We start from the raw sequence: 25203 nt of genomic DNA on the forward strand, positions 1-25203 counted from the left end.
GAACAGTCTTTAATTTGTTCCTCAGAGGGATAATGTGCAATCAGCACAATAAATACTGTAAAGCATGTATCGTATTTATTGTAATTAACAGCTGAACTGTATCAGATGGAGCTAAATCAATCTCAGAAAGATTCAAAGCGCACAATAAGATCCACATGTGTAAAATAAAATTTCTAAGCATACAACATAATTCACAAATGTGTACAACATAAATATGTACCTTAACAGACACATTTGTATAATTTACGTGTTTCAAACTGCACAAGTAACAATACACTATGCATAGAAATTGCCAAAAGCGTGTGCACAAATTACCAGCTGAGGACGGATCGGTCAACACAAGGGCATGGATCAGCTTGCCTGTACTTTCGACTTTTAAGGATTTCTTATTGCATGAGATTTTCAAGCGAGATGATACGTTCAAGGCTGGGATATCTGACAATTGTAATTGTAATTCTGTGTCCAGGGAAGAAGAAAAGCTCGGATATCTGAACATTGTCAAACTTAATGGAAATACTGTTTTTCCGACTTGGCCAAGCATATTGTAGCTTTAAATTACAACAAATTTCTCTTACGTCAGATTTGATATAAACAGGAATTTTAAAACAACTGAAGCTAACAGTGACCTAGTAGCTTCAGGTAACTAACAGGTATCAATTTTTTTTTAAAGAAATTTTTATTAGTTATTTACATATAATTTCCAGTGCAAGCATTTGTAACTAAAATTACAATCTTACATTACTACTTATACTGTACATCATTTCATTGACACAAAAGGGAATATAATAACCAAAGGACGGGAGAGGAGGGACCGATATTCCATGTCACATTAGAGGTCAGACACATTCTGGCGTTTATGTCTGCTTATTTCCAAGCCCAAATGAGCAACTTCACGTTCAAAAACGAGCCCAAAAAGCGCAACCCGAGACTCATTAAATTTGCTAGCGACTTTAAAATAAAAAAAAAAGCCCACAGCCGCTTATAATAATCAGACTTGGCGACAGAAACTCAAAGTAGTTCCTGTTTTTCTCCCTCTTCCCTCCTTGTTTACATTTCTGTCGCATAAAAACGGCAATCACTCGACAAGACGCGTAACGGAAATAAAATAAAATTCCAAAAAGAAAATAGTAATGCACAGTAACGCAAAATGATTTTGATAAATAACTGTAGTCTGACTACTGGATATGAAATAGCAACGCGTTAGATTACTCGTTACTGTAATCTAAGTGGTCCGATGTCAGTAACGCGTTGCTAACATCACTGATAATAACTGACAGAGATGGTTGTTACAGTAACTCTGCCCCCAAGAGAACTGCTTGATCCAAAAATTGCTTGGGCCTCAAATTTTCAGTCTTACTCAAAAACTACTTTTAATACATTATAATTAGTTGTACTATCTGGAATATTTAAACTCATTTTGTCTATTTAGTAATAATTTGTCTATTTCAGTATTTTGCTACCAAACTCAAAAATTATTCACATAAAAATTAAATTGACAGAAAACAGATCAGCTTAACAACAGAAATTCAATGTTCTCGCCCTGCACTCTAGAGTTATAAATGATAAAGCTTGGATATTCTGGGAGAAAAAGACACACTGACCTGTTTGTACTTGTCCACATTCACACCCTCTAGTTGACTGAGGCGAACTAGATTGGTGCCCACCAGAATCCTAAGTTCCTGTCGTTCTTTTTCTCTCTTCTCTCGGTCTCTGCTGTGACCTTGATGCTGCATTCGAACCCACAATTTGTTCATTTCAGCAAAGTTCAGAAGGACAAAGTCTATGGAGTCATTAATATCTCCAGTCATCTCCTCTGAGCCCCTGAGAAACAAAAATAAATATGACTCAACACTTTTATTCCTCTTTTACCCAACCAAAAAATTTGAGCGAGAGCTGAAAAATGGTAATGGTAAATATTCCAACAGTGAGATGTCAAAATACACTGCATGGCCAAAAAAAAAGTCGCCACCTGGATTTAACTAAGCAAATAGGTACAAGCCTCCTATTGGATAAGTACTGCATAGGCGATTATCTTTCAGCTGGCAGCAAGTTATTTAACCCCAGCTGATGCAATGAGTAACTCCTCATTTCTTAAACAACCATGGCAAAAGACACATCCTGTGGTCGTGGAAAAGACATCAGTCTGTTTAAGAAGGGTCAAATCATTGGCATGCATCAAGCAGAGAAAACATCTAAGGAGATTGCAGAAACTACTAGAATTGGGTTAAGAACTGTCCAACGCATCATTAAAAACTGGAAGGATGGTGGGGAACCATCGTCTTCCAGGAAGAAATGTGGTCGGAAAAAAATCCTGAATGATCGTGATCGGCGATTACTTAAACGTTTGGTCAAATCAAATCGAAGAAAAACAACAGCAGAACTCAGGAGTATGTTTAATTGTGAACGCAAAAGCATTTCCACACGCACAATGCAAAGGGAACTCAAGGGGTTGGGATTGAACAGCTGTGTAGCCGTAAGAAAACCTCTAATCCGTAAGGCTAACCAGAAAAAAAGGCTTCAGTTTGCTAGGGAGCATAAAGATTGGACTCTGGAGGAATGGAAGAAGGTCATGTGGTCTGATGAGTCCAGATTTACCCTGTTCCAGAGTGATGGGCGCATCAGGGTAAGAAGAGAGGCAGGTGAAGTGATGCACCCTAGTGCCTACTTTACAAGCCTGTGGGGGCAGTGCTATGATCTGGGGTTGCTGCAGTTGGTCAGGTCTAGGTTCAGCAGCATTGTGTGCCCAAAGAATGAGGTCAGCTGACTACCTGAATATACTGAATGACCAGGTTATTCCACCAATGGATTTTGTCTTCCCAAATGGAACGGGCATATTCCAAGATGACAATGCCAGGATTCATCGGGCTCACATTGTGAAAGAGTGGTTCAGGGAGCATGAGACATCTTTTTCACACATGGATTGGCCACCACAGAGTCCAGACCTTAACCCCATATAAGATCTTGGTGAAAGATTAATGCAACACTGGATGGAAATAAATCTTGTGACACTGCAGAAGCTTATTGAAACAATGCCACAGCGAATGCGGGCTGTAATCAAAGCTAAAGGCGGTCCAACAAAATATTAGAGATTGTGACCATTTTTTGGTGGCGACTTTTTTTTTGGCCAGGCAGTGTATGTCAAAGATGTCAAATATGACCTAAACGAAATTTGACTTTGTAATTTGACGCCTTGAAATTGAGCCTGTCTCTTTAAGCGTCTCCTACTCTTTCTAACACTCCACCTTCCGCACGTCATCACAACAGTGAACATAGGAATGTTGACATCGTTCCTACAGGCACTTTACTGAGTAGTTCCACCAGGTGTTTGCTAATTGGTGCTGCCACAAGTCTGGAGGAGCTGTGTGGAGACGCCGTCCCCACAGGGCAGAGGTTCTCTGTGAGGCAGAAGCTCAGCTGGAGCTTGCAACTCCAAGAAGGGGCTCGGTGGATATGTGCTTAAACGCTTGCTTGAGCAAGCGTTTAGGCACAACCAAATGGCTGCAATGGAGATTTAGGGATTCTTCAAACATGCATGAAAGAATCAAAGCAGCACTCCAGGTATGTTTTTGATGAGGGACTACCCATAGCATGATATAAAGCTTAAAAAACGTCTAAGTTACATAATTCTCCCTTTAATAAACACAAGATTTCTCACTTTATTTTCTTGAGTTGTAATTAGAGATGGCATAGTTACTTTGAAAAAGTAACTTTAATCGAATTACTGATTACTTCTTGAAAAAGTAACTTAGTTAGATGACTGATTAGAATAGAATAGAATTCAACTTTATTGTCATTGCACTGTCACAAGTACAAGCAACGAGATGTAGTTTGCATCTATCCAGAAGTGCTCTACGAGATATAAATATTTATTTACAGATGTACAAGACTATGTATGTATGGACTATAAGGGGTTATAGCAAAAGATATAGATATTGTGTATAAATATAAATATGGGAGCTATATGCACAGATTATACAAATTATACAGAATATACAAGAATGTTAGGGAATGGATTATAGATAAATAATGGCAGACAAAATTTACAGGTTGTATGTGTGTGTGAAGAAAACAGTCCGTGATGTGTGTGTGTGTGAGAATAGTCCATGTGTTATTGTTGTATGAGAGGATAGAGGAGTACAGTCCTTATAGTTTATGTTTTATGACAGGAGGCGTTCAAAAGCGTGACAGCTGTGGGAAAGAAGCTGTTCCGGTGCCTGGTGGTTCTGGTCCGTAGGCTTCTGTAACGCCTTCCAGAGGGCAGGAGGGAAAAGAGTGTGTGTGCTGGGTGAGTGGAGTCCTTTGTGAATTTCCTGGCCCTTTTCAAACAACGCTTCCTGTAGATGTCCTTGATGGCAGGGAGCGGTGCCCCGGCGATATACTGGGCAGTTTTCACCACCCTCTGCAGCGCCTGCCGGTCGGAGACAGAGCAGTTCCCATATCAAGCTGTAATACAGTTGGTGAGGATGCTCTCAATGGTGCAGCGGTAGAAGTTCGTGAGGATCTCTGAGGACAGGTGGTTCTTCCTCAGGGTCCTCATGAAGAAGTGGCGCTGATGCGCCTTCTTAATGAGTTTGGAGCAGCTGGTCATCCAAGTCAGGTCCTCGGAGATGTGGACTCCCAGGAACTTAAAGGTGTCCACACGCTCCACCACTGTCCCCTTAATGTGGATGGGTGGATGTAGGTCAGCGTTCCTCCTGAAGTCCACGATAAGCTCCTTGGTCTTCAGCTGTAGGTTGTTTTTGTCGCACCACTCAGCCAGACGGTCTACCTCCTCCCTGTAAGCGGCCTCGTCATTATCTCTGATGAGGCCGATCACCGTGGTGTCGTCTGCGAACTTGATGATGGCGTTAGAGCCATGGACAGTTCTGCAGTCATAGGTGAAGAGGGAGGAGAGGAAGGGACTCATCACACAGCCTTGTGGCACTCCGGTGTTTATGATGATGGTGGATGAGAAGTGGTTGTCCAGCCGGACATGTTGAGGTCGACTGGTCAGGAAGTCGAGCAACCAGTTACATATGAGTGGACTGATGCCGAGGTCTGTGAGTTTGGTAATGAGTTGTGATGGGATGACAGTGTTGAATGCTGAACTAAAATCTAAGAACAGCAGTCTGGCGTAAGTGTTCTTACTGTCCAGGTGAGAAAGGACAGAGTGCAGCGCTATAGAGACTGCATCCTCTGTGCTCCTGTTCTGCCTGTATGCAAATTGGTGGGGTCTAGTGTGGGGGAGAGACAGGATCTGAGGTGCGCTAGGACCAACCGCTCCAAGCACTTGGTAATGATGGGGGTAAGGGCTACCGGACGGTAGTCATTGAGTCTGGTTGGGTTGGGATTCTTGGGGATTGGGACGATGGAGATAGACTTGAAGCAGGCCGGTACTACAGCGCGGGCCAGGGACAGGTTGAAGATGTCCGTCAGCACTCCTGCCAGCTCCCCAGAGCACGTTCTGAGGACACGTCCAGGTATGCCATCAGGACCTGCAGCCTTGTGGGATTTAATCCTGCTCAGAGCCGCTCCTACGTCAGTGGGGAGGAAAGTCAGCGGCTGTTGGCCTGGGGTGGTAGCTGCTTTGGTTGCAGTTGTGGTATTCCCTCTCTCAAAACGAGCATAGAAGTTGTTAAGTTCGTTGAGGAAGGAGACATCAGTAGAAGCAGGGGTGGTATTGGGGTTCTTGTAGTCTGTGAGAATCTGGAGGCCTTGCCACATACGTCGGGGGTTGGCATTAGAAAAATGATCCTCCACCTTCCTTTTGTAGTGGTGTTTGGCCTTCTTGATTCCCTTCTTCAGCTCAGCCCTGGCTGCACTGTAAGTCTGTGCATCCCCTGACCTGAAGGCGATGTTGCGGGCCTTCAACAGGAGACGAACGACTCGGTTCATCCAGGGTTTACTTGATTTGGAAAGTAACTAAGTTACAATCAAAGTAACTTTTTTAGTTACTTTCAGCAGCTACTAACAACAACGCCCCGCCACCTGTGAATGGCGGAGCGATTCACAGTATTGACAAAGTATGAGCTTTGCCAATACTTAATTGCAAATTATTTTATAATGGTAACATCAATAATGTGTCTCCATTTATAAGGTTGAACTGAAGGGGAGATTGTTTAATGGTTACAACAGTACAAAAAAAACTTTAGTAATTTGTGTGTGTTTTTGTGTGTTCCAGTATTGTCTGGAAAACTATAAATAGGATTTCAGACCCCCTGCCCTCCAGCGTCCAGGTTCTGTGTTACGGCCCTGCGTTTGGTGTCAGAGCACAGCGCACAGATCTCCTCCTGCAGCTCCACAGCTCAGATGTCCCGCTGCAAAAATTTGTGACATTTATCGTAATATTAATCATTATAATGGCGTTTAGTTGCACAGCTTTACAGACTAGTTAATTCGTGGCTGTTTTCACGTTTATTGCGCTGTTCATATTAGTCTCAATGTTTGCAGTTTTCTGGAGCGCAACGCGAAGCTCGACGTCATTCACAGGTATTTATATTACCTTGATATTAAAGACACAGCGGGACGGGTCATCCGGGAAATGATGGACCTGGAAGGCCTGACTAAACCTACCTGGTTGTCTGGGGTTTATGTCTGCTTACTTCCAAGCCCAAAAATCACAACCCTCCACTCATAAAATCTGCAAGCAACTTTAGAAAAAAACAAGCCCAAAGCTGCTTATTATAATCAGACTTGGCGACAGAAACTAAAAATAGTTCCTGTTTTTCCAGCAATAAAATGCGCCTCTCCTTCTTCCCTCCATTGTTTATGTTTGTGTCGCTGCTGATGCTGTTGCAAATCAGTCACTCCCCAAGACGCATAAAGAAGATAAAATTAAATTTACAAAAGAAAATAGTAACGCAAGGTAACGCAAAGTAATTTCAATAAGTAATTGTAGCCTGCCTACTGGATTTGAAATAGCAATGCATTAGATTACTCGTTACCGACAAAAGTGGTCCGATGTCAGTAACGCGTTACTTAGTAACGCTTAGTAAAAACGCTTAGTAATAAACAAATTCACTTATTTTGTTTCACGGAAACCTGGCTTTATCAAGAGGACTATGTTAGCATAAATAGTCAACTCCTAATTATTTAAATTTTCACATTGCTCAAATTACTGGGCAAAGAGGAGTATTAACCATCTTTTAGATAGATTTGCTGTGCAATTATTTGCCAATTAATGGCTAAAAGTCTTTCAAATATCTAATCTGTAGTTTTCTTAATTACAAAGTGATGAAACTTTTTTATAACCATAACTGTGCAGACTATGCACAGCTCTACATAATTACATACTGAGTAGATGTACAGAACAAATCAATGTGTGGCTGTGCCATAACCACTATCATTTTAACTCGGTTGTCTATCGTCCCTATCATTTGCAAATGGGTACTTCTTATCAGAAATGTATCATTTCAAATCAGAAATAGTTAAATCAGAGACTGAAGAACAACAAAGCATGTTTTAAACTAACTTACTCTCATTGTCCTTTAATATTTATTAAAATGATTTAAAAAGTACAGGAAGTGAAGAAAAAATGTAAGTGACTTACTCCACTTGTTCTCCATCATCTGGAAGAATGTTACGGGTACACTGCAGCAGATAATTTCTCAGGAAGAGACCTCTGAGTGGGTGTTGGACGCCACGACACATCTCCACCAAGTCTTTCAGGATGTCTTTGCGAGACTGGGGAAAGGAGCGAACATACACTACGCCCACTGTGATCAGAAGATAGCTAAGGAAGGAAACAAGAAGGTAACATAAGTTTTTGAATTTTAAACAGTTTGAAATTGAAATTATTTTCTACAACCTGACCTATCAACAGTCCACTGTTGAATTATGTGCAGCGTGTATGTTTACATATAATACACTGCTCACATACAAAAAATAAGTTATTGGTTAAAATTGTTCAGTTCTTCTTGTGAAAATTGGGGCCATTTTCTTGTACTGGATTTCATTATCTGGTCTAATTTTTTCTTCATTACCTATAAATCCCTCTATATTCACTAATAATCAAGTTCTTACACTGAAAATCTGGTTTCAATTTAGATGGCGTCTTAAGTTTGTTGCTGCCTTTTCTTTGTGCCCCTTGACTAACAATCACCTGTTTCCTCCATCTCTTTCGGATCCATCATTTTCAGTTTGGTATGATACAATAAATATGTACACATAACAAATAGGAAAGCTATACATGTCAGGGGTATTTTATAGTTTTGTTAATTTGTCTTACAAATATATTTTACCTGGTACGCAATTGTTTCATCATTTAAAAATTTGGAATTTTGCCTCTAAATGTTTCCCAAATTCTCCTTCTGTATTACCGGAACAGTCCTGGGAAAAAATTATTGCATATGAGCCACTTCACAAAGGCCTGATTTCAAAGATTTATAATTTTATTTTAACTCTAGAGGTTGATTCTAGTGTCAAAAATAAAAATGCATGAAAAAAAGAGTTGGGAATCCAGCTAACCGAAAGGTTCTGGGATGATGACATTGACAGAATTCAGTCTTCTTCCTCTTGTGCTTGTCTTATTTAAAGTTGTACATAGGGTTCATTTCGCAACATCTAGGGTTTCTGAGATTTACCCGAATGCTGTGGATATGTGTGATAAATGCAAAGGCTCTCCAAGTCATCTTGGCCACATGTTCTTTTTCTGTCCTAAATTTTATCAGTATTGGTCTAGTTACTTCTCCGTTTCTTCTGATCTCACAGTAAATTTGCAGTCTTGTCCATTTGCTGCTATATTTGGTATCCTCAACTCTTCTTTAGTACTAATTTCTGCTCAAAAGGATATTGCTTTTATATCTTTAATTGCTAGACGTTCTTTATTGTTACACTGGAAGTCTGATAAATCTGTCTGATAGATAAAAAGTCTGATAATTGCTGTGGGTAAAAGACAAGTTTGTTTTAAAGCCTGAAAAAATTAAATACACTTTACAAGGATCTACAGAAAGGTCTTACAAAAAATGGAAATGTTTTCTTTCCTATTTTACAGACTTGGAGCTTTTGCCCAACTGATGGTACTTGTCATTCTTTTGTTTTTGCTTATAAATATGGGTATACATATCAGAGTTTTTTGGGGACTTAAGAGGTTGACTTTGGGGAGCTGAAATGGGAAGGGGGCTTGTTGTCTATTTTTATTCCTTTAGTTGAAAAAACAAAAAAAGGGCTGAAACTGGTGCATTCTATCTTTTGTAATGCAGTATTTTGTCAGCATTATATTAAATGTATGTATAGCTTTAGATGCATACTAAGTTTTTTATATTGTCATTTATTTTGTTTGATTAGCTCTAATAAAGGCATTTGACAAAAAAATGGTTTGCTTAATGCATCATTGTCCCAAAAGCACTGCAAAAACACAGAGTAAACACGACATACTTTTTGAGATTATTACTCACAGCCTGGGTATGATGTTCCCAGCATACTGGACCAGCTCATAAAGATCTGCCACCTTGCGTCCCTTGGCAAACTCATCGGTCAAATAAACCTCGAGATAGTGCAGTTCATCAGAGATGGCCATGTCTGAAACACTGTCAGGAACTAAAGCAAAATCAGTCTTTTCATATCAACACAATATCTAGCCAATAGATTTATGTCAACATAAGTTTGCAGTATAGCAGTATCAGAACTTTTTTCACCTACAAAATATACTTCCATCATTTATAATTTAATTAGGAAATGTCTGATACTGCCTTATGTAGCACTTCGTTTGATCAGAATGCATTCTCATATAAAAGTACAATATTATGGAATTTATTGCCCTCAGACTAATGTCATAACTGATTTCAAAATGTTCATCCATATGACCAAATCTTGGCTAAAAGAAAATCAAAAATATGTTCATTTGTAATATGCTTCAATGAGGGAAAAAGTAAATGTGGAACTGTATGGAAAAATGAATTAGTATTACATTGCTTAGAACATAAATGCAGCTCAGTGTATCTATGTGGTTATGCAAGGGTCTGAGGATGTGGAGGAGGGAATGAAATGTGAGGATGTATGCATGATCATTTAGGTAAATAAATGTATTCAATATTATACTGTTATATGCATTTATGTAAGCCTATTTTATAGAATTGCCCAACCAGCTATTGAAGTTGCAAATTATCAGTAGGTCTATGCTATTGTTGCAGATCATCAGCAACAAACTTTCATCTGTTATGTTTGTATGCACTGTCCCTGTTAAATAGATGAATATATAAAGTGCTGATGGTTATAGAATGTTTCAGCAGGAGCCAGTTGGTACCCATAAATATGTACATGTAGTTAAATTTGGGGAACAAAATGAGAAAAATCAACGCCCATCTCTGAAAATTCTATTTTTCTAAAGTACTTCAACTGTTTTTCCAATGACACAGGAGATAAGACATGAGACTAGCAAAAGACCAACATAAATACAAATGTAAAGGATACATAACTCATAGTAGCTTTTTGGAGAGAGCATGGATGTTCTCAGTTCACCTAGCATGTTGGAGGCATGCTTCAAAGCATCCATCAATTTGTTCTTATCCTGCAGAACACAAAACAAAGCCCATCTTTGAATGTATTATAAAACTGAACACAGCATACATAATTCAGGCCCTGTCATATTGCAAAAAAAGCTGCAATGATTATTTGAAAATGTGTATTTCCCGCAGAAAAATAAAACTGGCCTTAGATTGAATTGATGCCCTGTCACCAGGTTCAAGTTAATGTTTGACTTTACCCTAGTAAAACCATTTTAACAACTATATCTGTGTAAGAAAAATATGCTGAGGACTGGTTTTAGTAGCTCAGATGCCACAATTTGGAGGATTTGACTCCATCTGTTGATTTATAATCATGCAGGAAAAAAATCTTATTTTTCTACAAATGCTTCACAATAAGCATAGGTATGTTTTAAAGTGGACATATCATGCTTTTAAATCCTTTCCATATGTAAATCATTCACTTATCTACATAAAGTAGAAATGCCTCGCCCACATTCTTTGATGTAGGAGAACACTTTTTACAACTATAGTTATTCAATAGTTATCACTATTTTGATATATTGATAACTATTGAAGTAAAAGGCCTGAATTTCATGTTATTGTAGCCCCACAGACCTCTGGTTTACTCCAGTTCCCAGTTCCTCAGAGCAACTTGTTTTGCTGAGGTCTTTTTAAATGTAAATGTATGTAAGTAAATATGTGTCACCAGCATTTGAACATGCCACTGAAATTTGAATTTATTTGTATATTTGTACTTACTATTTCAGTGTTCACATATATCCAGAATACATTTTTAACCTAAAGCATTTTTCATTGTTATTTTTACATTGGTAGAAATTTCATTTATTTTCACTTCAAGTTAAAATTTCACATTACTATTTCAAAGAAATCAACTTTAAGTCTTAAAAGTCAAAATTCAAATGCAATATTTTCAGTCTCTTCAGATTCAACTGGCCCAATTTTAGATGCTGTCTGAAATTCAGCATCTAAAAATTTAGTGTAAAAAAAAAAAAAAAAAGGAAGGTTGCATGCAGTCACATACATTAGCAAAATATGTCAGATTCCAACACCCAGTAATGACTGGGTGTTGGAATTATTCAGTTACACGTTTCTTAGTCACATGTTTCTAATCACATGACCTGATGTTTTATGCTTATGTGAAGGAGATCACATTGAAGGAAAACCATCACCGAGGCAGTCCTGGAAGCTAATGCTAGCTCAACAGTAAGTTTTACTACTTTTATTTTTATGTAGTATTGCTTTTCATACAGTATCTTGCAGCTCGATTTCGTAAACAAGTTATGGCGACTATGTTCTTTTTTTTTTTTTTTTTTTTACATTTCCCAGTTTGTTCACTTTATTGGAATACTTATTTTAGAAGTGTTTGGTGCACAAAATGGCTTATATTAAGGTAAATTCATGTCACCATATAACAATTTTATCATAACACAACATAACAATTATTTTGCAGCCGGTCTGCCAAAAACAAATCTCTAGTCTCTCCTTAGAGCATTAGAGCAAAGACTTTGCACAAGTGGTACCTCTTTTTAAAATAAAACAGGTGGGGGTTGGGCAGATAGCAAGAAGTAGAATACCAACACTGCATGTTGTATGATTAACAGCTACCCAGACCAATGTTTTAAATCAGGCTCCAAGGTAATGTACCAAACTTCATGAGCAAAAAAACAACAACAAAAAACCATATTACATAAATATAAAAGTATTAACTCACCGAATTTTGAAAAGTTGAATTTTTTTATATGCCGAATGTTTTAACACTGAAAAGTTAAACTGAAAAACAGCTATTAAAAATTTTACCACTCTGAAATAGCAATGTGATTTTTTGTTTGAAATTATAATAAATTAAATTTCAGCCATGTAAACATAATAATGAAACTTTTTTATTTTAAAATGTAGTCTGAACATATTTTAACGCAGAAAGAGTAAGTACAAGTATGCAACATTAAAATTTCAGTGGCATTTTTTATTCAAAACCTGGTTGACACATATTTGCTTCCATATAAATGAGACATTTCACACACTACCACCCTGCAGGGCGCAGAGTTCCACTCCACTCCTTTCGGTGGTGGAAAGGGGTGGAGTTTGACAGCAAACTCCACTCCTTTTCTGTGGTTAGACAGCAGCGATACAATTATCTACCGGCAGAGAAACTTTTTATTCCAAAGTTTATCAAAAATGCCCACATGCTTTGATGTAAGAAAGCAATTTAGATAACTATTGACCTTCAGTGGCTCAAGACAATGCTTAGTGATTCTGAAGTTGGTATGTCAAAAGCTGTAGGAGTTTGAGCAGATGTAATAAATTTTAAAAAGTAAAAATGCTGTCTTTGATCCAAAATGGACGACTTCCTGTTGGGTTTGAACCATATCGCCAGAAGACTTTTTTGTGGATCCTGTCAAGGTACATACGTATACTAAATTTTAGGATTGTTGGTCCCAGCATGGTTTGGAGCAGATTTTTAATTTTCTTTTCAAGATTTCTATTGGGCGCTGTGGATCAATTAGGCCACGCCCCTCTGGAAGCGCGTAGTCCACTCCCTGTTGGTGAGTGGATTATAATCGATAACAGTGAGCTTGGTGAAGCTTGGTTAAAGTATGTGGAATTTAGAGTATGTCAACGATGTCACTTCTGATTAACTGACCTCCACCAAAAACTCTGCGCTTCAAAACAAGTCAGACCAACTTGACATGAGATCATCTTGACTAGCTTCAGGTGAGGGTCAGAGAAGGAAAAAAAAACGCTCCCTGCTCTGAGGGTGCGGGGCTTATAAATCCACATAAGATTGTCGGCCATCCAATCTGGATCACTCATACTATATTTGGTGCAACTTGGCCATTGTGTCTGAAAGTTATAGCATTTTGTTTGCTTTGGCAAGTATACCAAGCTTACCGTTTTTCCAGGCTCCATAAACATGTTCAAAACTCACAACTTTGATAACTTTTAATGCCCAATCCCTTAACTGCATAATGACAAAAAATAAAGTCGATAGCTCAAAATCCCTAGGAGGAGTTTGTTAAAGTTTGAGATGTGTAAATGTGAAAAATGGCCAAAATTTTCCCTTTGACCCAAAATGGCTGCCTCCCTGTACATTTTAGGGCATATATTCAAGGTACATTTTGTCTAGGTTCAAGTGGATCTACCTATGTACCAAATTTCAGATCTCTACAGTATACGGTCAGCCCTAAGTCACGTTTGGGAATAGAAGAGCTGTTCTACACTTGTAATTCCATCAAAATACCGTAAATTCCAGACTACAGAGTGCACCTGATTAAAAACCGCATTCTCTAATTTTAGAAAGAAAATCAATTTAGTACTTCTACAGGCCACCCTGGACTTTAAGCCTCAGGTGTACCACATTCCAATGTGAGATATTTACACGTGAGGATTTTTTGACTTTTAATTTAATCCATATGGTAGCATAAGCAAATACATATTGCAACGCTTTTGTTTTTTTAAACAGTGTCTGTACCTTTAAACATACATACATATCAGTAACACACACATGTTGCTTATGCTCATCAGACGCCGCTGGAACCACAACGCTTTGCAGGGCACGGACCCATCTCAGGGGTGAACCCACCACTGTATCTGATCCACACGAGCATAACTACATCCCCAATGCATTATGCGCATCATGTGCATATAAACAGCACAAACCTAGACCACACAAATACCTGTGTATTTGACCACATGAGCATGGTTCACAAAAACAGTGGATCTATTCGCTTTATTATTATTATTATTATTATTATTATGTTTTACTTAATTTATTTTTTTACAAATTATGCTAAATAACAAAGATAGGAAAGAAAAGCCTACCCCTGTGATCCATTGGAGGTGAACGATGGAGATTCCCAGGTTCAGGTGACGTGTCTGAGACTCCCACTGGACCCCCCTTAGAAGTGCAAGACGGCTGTAACGCCGTTTATTCGTTTTTAGCGAGTTTCACTCCATAGTCATATGCAGGTTACAGAAAGAGTGCCAAGCCACCAAATAAATTAAACTGACCAATAACATTTAGGTTTAGGACAGACATGTTCTCCTCCCCACAGACTCACACAGATGTGGGCTATGTACAAGATGTTTTTAAACAAAATACCTTTTTTTACCCACAATGTTAATAGTAAAGACGGTTAGATAATTAAAACATCCAGTAACTTTTTTTTTTACTAAGAGAAATATCTCAAGCTATGCACAGTATGTGCAGGCTCAGGTGCTACTGGATTTACAGTACCGGTCATTGAATTGTGAAAGTGCTCTTGATTTATTGCACAATTTCATTGGACCTCTGCAAACGACTCATCAATTGACCGGTCTACTGTTAAGAGACAAAATGTTTTTGCCAGCATGAAAAAAAAGACACATTAGCCGCACCTTAGTATAAGCCATAGAGTTCAAAGTGAGGGAAAAAAGTAGAGGCTTATAGCACGGAATTTACGGTAGTTTAATTTCATGCAGGAGACAATTTTAGACAAAGTTTGGTGAGCCATTTGGGATTTGGGACGTCCCAAATCCAACCCAGAATTTGGAACAGACAAATTTCTGTCCCAAATTTATGATTTTGGACAGAAAAGAATATAAAAAGAAGAAGAAGAATTCATTCAGATAAAATAGGCATTCTCAGCGTTTCACTGCTTGGGCCTCAATAAGCTTTTAAAAAATGGTGGATTCACAAAACTGATTAGCCGGAAGTCATGACTTGTTTAGCAGTTCTAAACAAGTCATGACTTGCGCGACGTAGATGTCATGCCTATGACATCTTCATAGACAAGAAGATGTCATAGGTAATAGAGGAAAAATGAACAGCTTGAAACATATAAACCAAAAAGAATATAAAGATATCTATGCAGCACCAGGAGAATATACTTAATTTTGCACAAAACGTGTACTTAAGGGATAAAAAAAGTGGAGTTTGCAAGCTATGGCCCCTTTAAGTTTTTTAGAAAAAAAAAAAAAGGTCGACAGTTATATAATTAAAGCTTTTCAAGAGAAACTGGAGTCATCTTAAGTCAATACTGGCAGGTCAAATTTTTACAAAATCAGAATAGATAGAAAAAGAGAAAATAAATCACATAACTTGAAATCATCATGCCTAAATTGGGTTTCCAAATACATTTATAGCTGTTTATTTGTGAATATTTATTTTAAATTGTTTTTGGGGGTGGGGGGTTTTAAGAAAAGGTCACCAGTGGAGTAAAAGGGAGGCTAGAGAGTTGCTTATTTTTCTATACAAAATATTTGAAAGGAATGCAAAACATGAGTGAAGTTGTGAAAATGGTATTGTAAGCCGAGAGAACAAAATGAAAATCAGCCTACCAAGCATCGTTTCATCTGGAACGACTGGACCTTGACAGCCTGAACAGCTTCATCCAGAAGCTTCTCTTGTTCATCCTGAGCTGACTGCTGCGTGGTTGGCTGAAAAATACCACAACAAGCCGTTATTCTCATTTCCTCTACAAAAGCATTAGTCTTTTCATGCTGCCCCCCACAACATGCCGACCTGGGCGATTGCCCATGTCGCTGTTATGGATTCACTGGTGGGGAGACCAACTTGTGGGGGCAGCTGTGAGAAGCAGAGGTTTCTGTGGAGATGGTTATTTTAGGGTCACTTAAAAAAACAAAACCAGGAAATAAACAATGTGATGAGCTGAAAGAACTCCAAATCTTTGCAAAATACTATCTGATTCCTTAAGACACCCATTAAGATCTCAAGAGTAACTTACTAAAAAGACTTTTATTGGGCTAATGCTGTGTGTGGCTTTTTTTTTTTTTTAGTAATCTCCGGGTTTCCCCCAATGTATTATAAGTCTGGCAGCCCACCATGCTTTACTAGCCACTGTGCCAGGCCAAGCAGTTTTTTTTGTTTTTGTTGTTAGAAAAATTAATAACGCAAAAGGAATATATATATATATTTTTTTAAAGTTAATGCCATATTGCAAGCATGTGTTGATCTGATCATTTCACTGGGTGAGAAAATTTATTTCCAAAAGTTTATAGTTTATGCATTTAAAGCCGGGATAGCGGACCAATCACACAGCTGGCGCCTCTGTGCATTGAAGCCCACGCTGCCGCTGCTTGATCTCAGCGCAGATCACGAGCACCTCCTTTCACTCAAACTGGACACAGCATGACCTGTATGGACCTGTATAAACTCTACATCAAGATAAAAGTTTGAACCCCGCTGCGTTAGCTCTGGTTGTGCAGTTCAATGTGAACCGCAGGAATAACTTGTAGTCATGCTTTCAGAGCTGCACGTTGAGGGAGAGGTGAGAATGATTTCTCTTTGTGAATACAGAATTATATGCATCGTTTACATCTCAAAACGCTGCTTAGGGTTTCCATTTCCCTGTAAAGTTTATGTATTGTCCCGGTTGGCCAGTGCGTTAGTGGTTAACGAACCAGCACTAACTATTCATCATGCCAGTTCAGGTGAGGAGCTTCCATGCTCTCCTAGTAATCATGCATCTCGCTGGCTTTATATTATTTTATTATTATGTTTAGTACTATTTTTCTGGTTACTAGATGCATCAAACCGTATCAAATGCTTTGTCTACTTTAGTAGTCAGCCAGAGTTGATGAGCGCGGTGGCAAGAAGATTAGAAAAACTTGTTCCTTTAATGTTGGGCAACCACAACAGTTTCTGTGTATTTAAAAACTCAACACGAAATGGAAGAGCTACTAAAGCCACATAGGCAGCATTGAATTAAAACTCCCGTTTGTTGTGCATCTCTGTGCACAGTGCAGGGCCAGTCCAAGGTTGTATGGGGCCTTGAGCAAAATTTGACTTAGGGGCCCCTCTTGCTGCTAAAAACATCAGCACCTCTTACGGCTTCTGTGTTAGATTTAGTGAAATCTGGGAGAGGGAGACTAGTTTAATTGGCCAACTTAAAAAGCAATAAATTATAATTAATTAATTATGATTTACTCAGTTGTATTTGTGAACAAACAGATCTCAAACTCAAAAGTTAAACTCATAGCATCAGATTGTAGCTATGATAACAATACAATCCAACTATCAATATTGTTCTTTGAACTTTTACAAAGTAAATTTGCCAACTCCTTAAAATCTTAAATTTAAATGTTAAACAATTAAAAATATTTACATTTATGTATACTGAAGCCATTGAATCAAATTTAGTAGCATTGATAATCTCAATAATTTTTCTTTTAACATTTTTATATTTGTGATCTGTGTTAAAATTTTTTGTTCTGTTGTTTTTAAGACTAGTTGTGGGTTTAGATAGCATTTCACTGGTGATGTTTTTACTTTTCCTGTCTGCTCAATATCTTTTAATACAAAAACACTTTGGACCGCCAATTGACTGCCTCAGTGCCCTGAACACCGAGCTTAGCAACTTTTCTGGGGGAAACCATCTAATTGTTTCTGCTTTTTCAACAGGTCAGATATTGCAGCAGTCACAGAGGACAGAATAATCTGTCATCATTACTCAAAATATTCACATGTTTACTTCTGTTGGAGTACTTTGCAATAATTTATTTTACACATATGCAAAATAAAACCTTTTTAAGATGTTAACCCATGGCTTACTAAGATTCCTTGACTAATATAGACCCAGAGAATTTCATCAAGTTAATATTTATTATTCCAACAGTGACTTTAGTAATGTGTTCGGTAAAGTTGTCTTTTAGTTCTCAAAAAATTAGCAATAGGGGAGAAATATTTTTTAAACCCTTTATTGAGAAGTATTCACAATAAATGTATTAGAAATGTTTTGAATAAGCCAAATATTCATATGCAGACAGAATGCATTAAACATTTTAAACCACTGCAGGTATATTCTGCTTGAAATAAATCTCCTGTACGCTCCAAAGGGATCTAGAAATCTATCCTGGATAGTCCAAACACTCCAGTTTGGGATGACTGCTCTGTGATCAGGACCCAAAGTCCCATAGTGCCACGGCATAAATTGTCTGTATGCAGCCTGTTCTTCATCTACATCTGGAAATTCAACAGCAGCACACGTCATTCCAGGTGCTCCTGCCCAGATGCAGGACTCATGCCTTAAGAGTGTAAGGCTCCATGTGTGGTAGGGCTGAAATGCAACAAGGTGGCTGTCGCATGCTGTACTTTCTCTCCACCACAGAAGGCATAATCTCTCTGGTCCTCTGGTAGATGCTCCAGGATGGTTGGCTGGAGACAGGAGGTGATGTTGGAGAAGCGGCACAATGCCTGAATACCTCAAGGCCCCAATCCCGATCCACACATTGCTCCAACACTTGCTATGTCAGCAGTAAATTCAATTGTTGAATGTGCTCCTAGTGACAGATAAAAATAATTTATCTGTTAGCCACATAAACATAGTGTTTATGTGGCTAACATTATGCCACATAAAATAAAATGTAAACATAATTTATGATGTGCAAAGGAAAAAATTGAAACAGAGCTATATTACACGTTCAAAAGCAGCAACTTCAGATCTTAAATACTCAACACGCCATGTCCTCTACAGAGATGGTAACGAGTTGGACTGACTCCAGCGACCTCTGACCTGTCTGCCTGATGCTCCATGGAATGGGCGTCTTCTTCTCCCCATGCATCACTGTTAATGTAAACCCTTCATCGGAGCCCTGGACTCCATGTCAAAATTCTAGTTTAATGTGCAAACCGAAAAATGTAAATTGCTAACTCACTGACTTGACATATTACCTACATAATTAGCAATCTAACATTAAGTAATTACACATGTATCTGGTTTTATGTTAGTTTACTAGCTATTTATAACTGACAAAAAAGTGCAACGTTTAAAATATGAACAGACTATTTTTAAGAGTAAAGCATACGTTGATACCTACTGTTGCCATAGCTGTTTATCCGCTGTCATGGAGCCTTGTTTACTAGCCTGCGCAAGTCTTCTTTGTGCAGGAGGAGCTGTGGAGGGAGGACTGCGTGACACAGCTGAGAGCAAGGGGGCAAGGCTTGTTCAAATTTTCAGGCTAAGTCCAAGGTTTCAAAAAAGTTACATACTGCAGCTTTAAAACTCAGACTAGGAGTAGAAAAATGCAATCTGCAAAGGATGTGGAAGAGAGGAAATACACACATTTTGTTTCACCACCTTAAAACGAAACATGTGCTTGAATACCAGTAATGCAGCTAAGTACAAGTTTCAGTCACAACACTGGAAAGAAAGAGCAGGATTTGCCCAGTTATAAACTACATTAAGTTTATTGTATGCATGTAGATAGATAGATAGATAGATAGATAGATAGATAGATAGATAGATAGATAGATAGATAGATAGATAGATAATGTATTTAACCAGGTAGTCATCATTAAGAGTATGCTTTTGCTCATCATCACCAGGTCTCCCTTATAATAAGATTTTTTTAAGGGAGACCTAGCAATGACAGGCAGTAACATAAAACAAAACTGCTACAGACATCATATATCCATAAAAACAAGTGTTAAATGAGTTTTTATAAATATATACATTCCACTGAATTTGTATGTGATTTTTTGTTTCTATTCTATGTTTTCTACAAATTATATATTGGTATATATCATTATATCCAAAAAAATCACAATATGCATTGTGATATGAATTTAATGCCATATTGCACATCCCTACTGTCCACTTAGGTTTAGATTGCGGCTATTCATGAGTTTAAATTGATTTATACCTGTGAACCTGAATGTGAATGGGATTGTGTTGCTCATTTATCTGGTTATGCTCAAATGCGGTGTTTTCGAAGCGGACTGATCTGTAGAAAAAATAGTTTTTAAACATAATTTTAACGTGTGGTATATATAGTTTTTTTTAGAAAGGGTTCGTTACACAGGTAGCATTTTAACAGGAATTAACGCAACCCACTACAATTTAGAAACATCTGCGGTGCGCGTAGGTTTCAACCAGATACATTCGCAACCAGTTAATCCGTAACACCGACAGATTTTTAATACAGAAAAATAATGTACGGGCAGAAATGTGTAACCATGCGTAATGCCCAAATAAATTTCAATTAGAAATTGGATAGGAACACAGACCGATTGTCCAAGATGAGGAAACCAACCCACTCCACAAGAGTTTATAAGAACAAAATCCAGCAAAGCTGTGGCTTCAGCTAATACATGCTAACATTAGCTCTGACAAACTCAGCTTTTATCTTCCAGAAAAACACTGACCGAACAAACTAAGTATAAGAACACAATATCACTACAACATGGGGCAAATAAATCTGCAAACATTCAGACGGGATGTTTTAATGAGTTTATCAGCAGATGTTAGCTCAGCTAGCTGATGTGTGCGCAGCGTTAAGGCCAAAAGATCGAATAAAACAATCGGAAGCAGACATCACCCGAAGGATCATTAACATCTGCTGATTTCTTCATCATTGTTTAAAACATATCACTGAGCCAATGGTAATGTTAAATATAGGTCAATACTTTGAATTTAGATAGTGCTTACCATAATTGCTGGACGTTTTTCAGTACAAGCAGAGACGGTGACCTGTCATGTGATTTGCAATGACGTCTCATCAGGGAAGGGTGTTGCTTGTGCGTCTTCTTCCTCTTCTTCTTCTTCTTCTTTAGATTTTAACGGCAGCTTGCATCCATTATTGTTGCACTACTGCCATCTGTTGGATCTTAATATCTATACCTCAAATTCTCATAATGATCCCAGTATTTTTAAAATAACGAAAAATCTTATTTTCCCCCCCTCAATATTATTTAACTGATCAACCACATTCTCAAATTTCAATTTCATATTAAAACCTAATTCCGTTTTTAATAATCTTCTTTGATTTACATATTTTCTACAACTAATAAAACATGTTCTATCGTTTCTACAGCATCACACCAACTACATAAACCAGTTAGATGTTTCCCCATCTTAAAGAGTTCCATTTAAAAAACGGTGACCGGTTCTTATTCTATTTATAATTATCTCCTCCCTCCTGTTCATTCCTCTAATCCTTACTACATCAACTGTATTTTGTACTTTCTTAACTGGACGATCTTCATTATGTCCTATTAAATGTATCTAATAATTAACCATTATCTGTGGTCTTCTGATACATAATGGCATTTCTCCTGATTCTATTTGTAAAGCATTTGTAAAGCAATTTGATTTAACAGCCCCTAAACAAATTCTCAATGCTCTAGCTTGAGTAACATCAAATTTTTTTAATCTAGTTTTTGTCATGAAGTGGTGGCGAATGGTGGTGAGGTAAACGCAGCAGACCTGGGTAGAAGTGAAAGATGAACATTTAATGATGAGGATAATCCAAACAGTCCAAAACACAATCCAAAAACAGTCCAACAACCAGGCAGCACGGCTGAGCGGAAGCCAGGGCTCAACCCCAGTAGCATCTGGTGAAATGAATGGGCAACAGTACAAACAGCTAGACTCATACGACACTAGGACCCGACGAGGAACAAAGAACACAGGTGGGGTTAAATACACTGAGGGTAATCACGGAAACAAGACACACCTGGGAACAATCAACCCTTTCTAACGCTTTCCCATATAAATTAAGGGTGCTTCTACGTTTTCTTGTGAGATGAGGGTGTGAGTGGAAGAGCGGAAGAACGAGAGTTTGTATATTGTTTATGTTGTTAAACAAACGTGACAAAGAACTTAATTTGCGATATCATGTTAGATTAGACAATTTTGACTATGTTCTATTTGCAACATCTTCTAACATGAAGTGTTTTGGTTGTGGTCAGGAGGGTCACATTGCAAAAATGTGTCCCTGCCGGGGTGGGCCGGCCCTGCCGAGTTCAGCGAACCAGCAGCCCACTGCTGCTGAGCAGGTGGGGGACCCACCTGGTGAGGCTGCCACTGCGGGGGGCCCGCTGCGGAGGAGGAGGAGCCCTCTGCGTAGGAGCCGGCGGAAAAAAAGGGGAACCTGCAAGACATTAAGAACTGGCGCCCTGTGTCCCTCCTCTTCACCAACTATAAGATCCTCTTCAAGGCCTGGCCACTAGTCTAGGAAAGGCTATGTAGCAGGTCATCCACCGGGATCAGACCCATTGCGTCCCCAGCAAGTCCATGGTAGATTACATCTACCTAATTCAAGACGTTTTGGAGGTCTCCGGTTCATTGGGTCTACAAACTGGCTTGATTTCACTAGATCAAAAAAAGGCATTTGACTGCGTTGAACACGGCTTCCTCTGGAAAAACCATGAGAGGGTTTGGGTTCAGCAAGGGTCTTATTGCCAATATCCAGGTACTGTACAGTGACATTGAGAGTGTGCTGAAGATCAACGGTAGCCTGTGTGCTCCTTTTAGGGTGTGTAGAGGCGTTCGACAAGGCTGCGCGCTCTCGGATACTCTACGCACTTTTCCTGGAACCCCTCCTTCAGAAAATATGCTCGAATGTTTATGGCCTGGTTTTAAGAACAATATGGTTTTATCTGCCTATGGTGATGATGTTGTTGCTTTTATAAAAGATCAGCAAGATGTCAGTATTTTATCCAAGATCACAGAAAAGTTTTCTGTCTTGTCTGCTGCGAGGCTGAACTGGGGTAAGAGCAAAGCCCTGGCTGTCAGCGAGTGATCTGTTGGGCTCCCAGTACTCCCTCGAGGTCTTGTTTGGAAGAAAGATGGTTTTAAATATCTTGGTGTGTTTTTAGGTAGTAAAAATATTGTATATAAAAACTGGGAAAAATTGAGCAAAAAATAAGTTGTCAAAATGGAAGTGGCTGCCCTCCCAAATATCCTACCAAGGCAGGGTGCTGATTTTAAACCTTATTGCATCACAGCTGTGGCACAAACTCTCCATTTTAGACCCACCGTCTGGTTTACTTGTAAAAATACAATCAGAGGGCCGTGCTGTGGTGGCGTAGGGGATAGCGTGACCCACGTTTGGAGGCCTTGAGTTTTCGACACGGCCGTCGTGGGTTCGAGACCCGGCGATATTTGCCACATGTCTTCCCCCCTCTCCTTCCCTCTTTCCTGTCAGCCTACTTTCATATAAGGGACCCTAGAGCCCACAAAAGACCCCCTGGAGGGGAGAAAAATAAATAAATACAATCAGAGATGGTAAATTTCTTCTGGAGTGGTTTACACTGGGTGCCACAGTCTGTTTTGTTTTTACCAAGAGAGGAGGGGGGCCATGGCCTTGTCCACCTGGCTAGTAGTACAGCTACATTTAGATTACAGTTCCTTCAAAAGTACCTGACAGGATCTCCTGTGTGGAAGGATGTGGCCAGCTGCATTCTCAGACATGTGAATTTTCTGGGGTTGGATGCTACTTTGTTTTTAACTGATTTTAGTCTTTTAAATTTAAAGGGGTTGCCTCAGTTTTATCAGGGTGTTTTAAATCCTGTGGCTTTTTAAAACTATGTCGTTTGCAGGCGCAGAGCTCTCTGCATTGGCTTTTAAATGAGCCTTTGGTCTGTGGGTCCAGACTGGGTGTATGTCGCGGTACAATACTGGGACTGTCGGAGGCGCTGTGCAAGTGCAAGATGACAACTTTGGGTCACCTGGTGGAGACAGCTGGACCGGACTTTGCCAACACCCGAGCCATTGCTTCTCTGCTTGGGGTCCAGTCTGCTAGACTGGTGCAGCGCTTCCTGGGCCTGGTGAAAGAAAGACTGATAGCTGAGGAGAGGCATCTCCTGCAGCTGCTTCAGGAAAGAGAGGCTTCACTGGACCCGACAGACCCGATCCCTGATTTGACCCTGAATACCAGCTTCACAAAAGACAGTGATCCTCTGCTATTCAGTAAAAACTCACAGATGAGCCTACAGAACACGAGCCCTAAAGTACTCCTCAGAAACTGCGTTAAAATCCTGAATGAAAGAATTCTGCGGAATCGAGCCATGAGCTTGTGGGCGGACTGATTGGAAGGACAAACCCCTCAGGGAAGGACCCTCTACAAACCTCCGATAATAGAAGGGCCGAAGGTTGTCCACGTAGACAACACTCATATTCAGTCTAGAGATGGCCAAATGGCCTAAGTACCCTTAAGTACCTTGGTAATGGCCTCAACGCATATCACAGTTGCACAATTGGCTGAAGGTTGTCCATTGTGACATATACCTATTCAGTCTGGAGATAGTCCAACTGGCCTGAAGGATTTAAGCTATCATCCCATTAGCTGTTTTCAACAGGCGCTTTTGTTCTGTAAATAAGGCCATTACTGGCGCACCCAAGCACAATGAATTCATTATAATATTTTAAATGGAGAATTAGACATTTTACAGCCAGGTACAGCTGTGAGCAATGACCAGAAGTATTTGTGTCTAAGTCAAGAGGACTGAAATTCTAGCATGAGAAATATACAAAAGAACAACTGTTATTTGGTTAAATGCGTTTTATTCTTGTCATTAAAAACGACACAAAAAATACAAGAAATAAAACAATTCCACACATATTTACACTAGGCACATGGGGGGCTGAGTGGCATGTCCTTGTGTGACTGGCATTTCAGCACTCACAGTCCGTCTGCACTGTCAGAACATACCTGGCACTGCCAGGGTATGACCCTGGTGCATTTGCCACATGTGTACCTGTAGCAGTCAACGCATCTCACAGTCGCATTATTGGTCTTGCATCGATGGTTGACCTGACACTTCGCCCTTTTGCCTGGGCTGGGTGTGGAAGGTTGTTCCCGAAGCAGTTTTTCCTTGTGTGCCTTCTTCTCATTCACATGAAAGTTACCCAACTCTTTAGCAAGTTCAACAAGGAAGTCTACCCGTCTCTCCTTCACCCCAAAGCATGCCTGATACAGCACATGTGCATTCAGTGCTGCCATGTCAATCATATTGTAG

At 39.2% G+C, this 25203-nt stretch overlaps 1 protein-coding gene and 1 long non-coding RNA gene across 4 annotated transcripts in view; both read right to left on the minus strand.

Moving 5' to 3' along the window:
* Positions 1–21012, minus strand: part of vps35 (VPS35 retromer complex component) — a 36364-nt gene extending 15352 nt beyond the window's left edge. The window contains exons 1-7 of one of the 3 annotated variants that reach the window (XM_028015129.1): positions 20891–20983; positions 19281–19356; positions 15783–15881; positions 10390–10486; positions 9375–9498; positions 7529–7711; positions 1602–1821 (exon numbers count right to left, since the gene is read on the minus strand). In XM_028015129.1, coding sequence (XP_027870930.1) covers positions 1602–1821; positions 7529–7711; positions 9375–9498; positions 10390–10486; positions 15783–15881; positions 19281–19289 — 732 coding nt within the window. In that variant the 5' untranslated portion in view covers positions 19290–19356; positions 20891–20983. Of the gene's footprint in view, positions 1–1601; positions 1822–7528; positions 7712–9374; positions 9499–10389; positions 10487–15782; positions 15882–19280; positions 19359–20890 lie in introns of those variants that run through there. The other 2 variants (XM_028015131.1, XM_028015130.1) reach the window with 2 other exon arrangements.
* On the minus strand, positions 18146–19274 carry LOC114143262 (uncharacterized). Its single transcript, XR_003595205.1, has 2 exons — positions 18881–19274; positions 18146–18743 (listed from the first exon to the last, which is right to left on the minus strand). It is a non-coding gene; the product is annotated as an uncharacterized LOC114143262 (long non-coding RNA).
* Positions 21013–25203: the final 4191 nt, after the last annotated feature.

Source organism: Xiphophorus couchianus, chromosome 4 (genome assembly GCF_001444195.1).
Source record: "Xiphophorus couchianus chromosome 4, X_couchianus-1.0, whole genome shotgun sequence".
In the NCBI taxonomy this organism is placed as follows: domain Eukaryota; kingdom Metazoa; phylum Chordata; class Actinopteri; order Cyprinodontiformes; family Poeciliidae; genus Xiphophorus; species Xiphophorus couchianus.